Source organism: Streptopelia decaocto (assembly GCF_964273445.1).
Source record: "Streptopelia decaocto genome assembly, contig: HAP1_SCAFFOLD_347, whole genome shotgun sequence".
Taxonomy (NCBI): domain Eukaryota; kingdom Metazoa; phylum Chordata; class Aves; order Columbiformes; family Columbidae; genus Streptopelia; species Streptopelia decaocto.
Genome location: NW_028116521.1, coordinates 35,376 through 37,428, shown reverse-complemented (window position 1 = coordinate 37,428; position 2,053 = coordinate 35,376). Strand labels below are relative to the sequence as shown.

General features: G+C 49.8%; 1 protein-coding gene across 1 annotated transcript; it reads left to right on the top strand.

The window, feature by feature from the left end:
* Positions 1-886: 886 nt before the first annotated feature.
* LOC309452169 (olfactory receptor 14C36-like) lies at positions 887-1,828 on the top strand (the record flags this gene model as incomplete). The annotated part of the gene is made up of 1 exon (XM_082076840.1): positions 887-1,828. The coding sequence occupies one exon, from the start codon at positions 887-889 to the stop codon at positions 1,826-1,828; it is 942 nt and encodes a 313-aa protein (XP_081932966.1).
* Positions 1,829-2,053: the final 225 nt, after the last annotated feature.

The following is a 2,053-nucleotide window of genomic DNA, read 5'->3' as shown; positions in this document are numbered from 1 at the left end:
GGAGCAGGAACGCCTAGGTGAGGTCGCACAGGAACATGTCCAGGTGGGTTTTGAATGTCTCCAGCGAAGAAGACTCCACAACCTCCCTGGGCAGCCTGTTCCAGTGCTCTGTCACCCTCACTGAGAAGAAGTTTCTTCTCAAATTAAAGCGGAACCTCTTGTGTTCCAGCTTGATCCCATTACCCCTTGTCCTATCATTGTTTGCCACCAAGAAGAGCCTGGCTCCATCCCCATGGCACTCACCCTTTATATATTTATAAACATTAATAAGGTCACCCCTCAGTCTCCTCTTCTTCAAGCTAAAGAGACCCAGCTCCCTCAGCCTTTCCTCATAAGGGAGGTGCTCCACTCCCTTAATCATCTTTGTTGCCCTGTGCTAGACCCTCTCCAGCAGTTCCCTGTCCTTCTGGAACTGAGGGGCCCAGAAGTGGACACAATATTCTAGATGGGGTCTCACCAGGGTGGAGTAGAGGGGAAGGAGGACCTCTCTCAATCTACTAACCACTCCCCTTGTAATACACACGAGGATGCCATTGACCTTTCTGTCCTTGCTTTATTTTCTGGCAGCACTGAAGTGTTCTTCCCTGTCCCTGATGCTCTTGCTCTCTGGGGTTGGGTTGGGACTGTGGGTCAGTTTTTGCTCTGACAGCAACACGGGCGGTCTTGTCCCAGAGGTGTGTTCATGGAAACTAGATGGCCAAGCTGCATTTTAAACTGTGATGAACTGTTTTTTCCCACTTGGTAGAGAGAATGACCTGAAACATCCCTCCATCAGGGAGGGGGTTTTCCATGAAAAACAGCATGTTTATTTTCCTCAGAGAAGTCTCCTCTGACATGTCACTGTCTTTTTCCTTCTTGCACAGAACTTCATGCCCAGCGGTAGCAAATGTCCAACAGCAGCTCCATCACCCAGTTCCTCCTCCTGCCGTTCACAGACACATGGGAGCTGCAGCTCTTGCACTTCTGGCTCTTCCTGGGCATCTACCTGGCTGCCCTCCTGGGCAACGGCCTCATCATCACCACCATAGCCTGGGACCAGCACCTCCACACCCCCAGGTACTTCTTCCTGCTCAACCTCGCTCTCCTGGACCTGGGCTCCATCTCCATCACTGTCCCCAAATCCATGGCCAACTCTCTGTGGGATTCCAGGGTCATTTCCTATGCAGGATGTGCTGCCCAGGTCTTCTTTGTATTTTTCTTGTTTGGTGCAGAGTATTCAGTTCTCACTGTCATGTCCTATGACCGCTACGTTGCCATCTGCAAACCCCTGCACTATGGGACCCTCCTGGGCAGCAGAGCTTGTGTCCACATGGCAGCAGCTGCCTGGGCCACTGGGTTTCTCCATGCTCTGCTGCACACGACCAATACATTTTCACTGCCCCTGTGCAAGGGCAATGCCCTGGGCCAGTTCTTCTGTGAAATCCCCCAGATCCTCAAGCTCTCCTGCTCACACTCCTACCTCAGGGAACTTGGGCTTCTCATGTTTAGTGCTTTTTTCTTTGAGGGATGTTTTGTGTTCATTGTGGTGTCCTATGTACAGATCTTCAGGGCCGTGCCGAGAATCCCCTCTGAGCAGGGTCGGCACAAAGCCTTTTCCACCTGCCTCCCCCACCTGGTTGTGGTCTCCCTGTTCGTCAGCACTGGCGTGTTTGCCTACCTGAAGCCCCCCTCCATCTCCTCCCCATGGCTGGACCTGGTGGTGTCTGTTCTGTACTCGGTGGTGCCTCCAGCAGTGAACCCCCTCATCTACAGCATGAGGAACCAGGAGCTCAAAGAGTCTATAAGGAAAGTGATGACTGTTCACTTTTCAAAAGCAGTAATGAAGTGACCTCCTGCTTCTGCATGTCACTTATAATGCATTACTAGTTCAACCTGAGTTTTGTATGTTTTTTATTTTTTTTTCTTTGGTTTTAGGTATTCTTTGTTGTATTAATGCTACCCACAATCAAAATTATTTTTCATCTTATATCTATGTCCATATCTACGTGTCTGGTGTGACCCGTTGTCTTTTTCTAAATAAAGAGCTGTACTCTCTGTGTTTATAAATGAAATA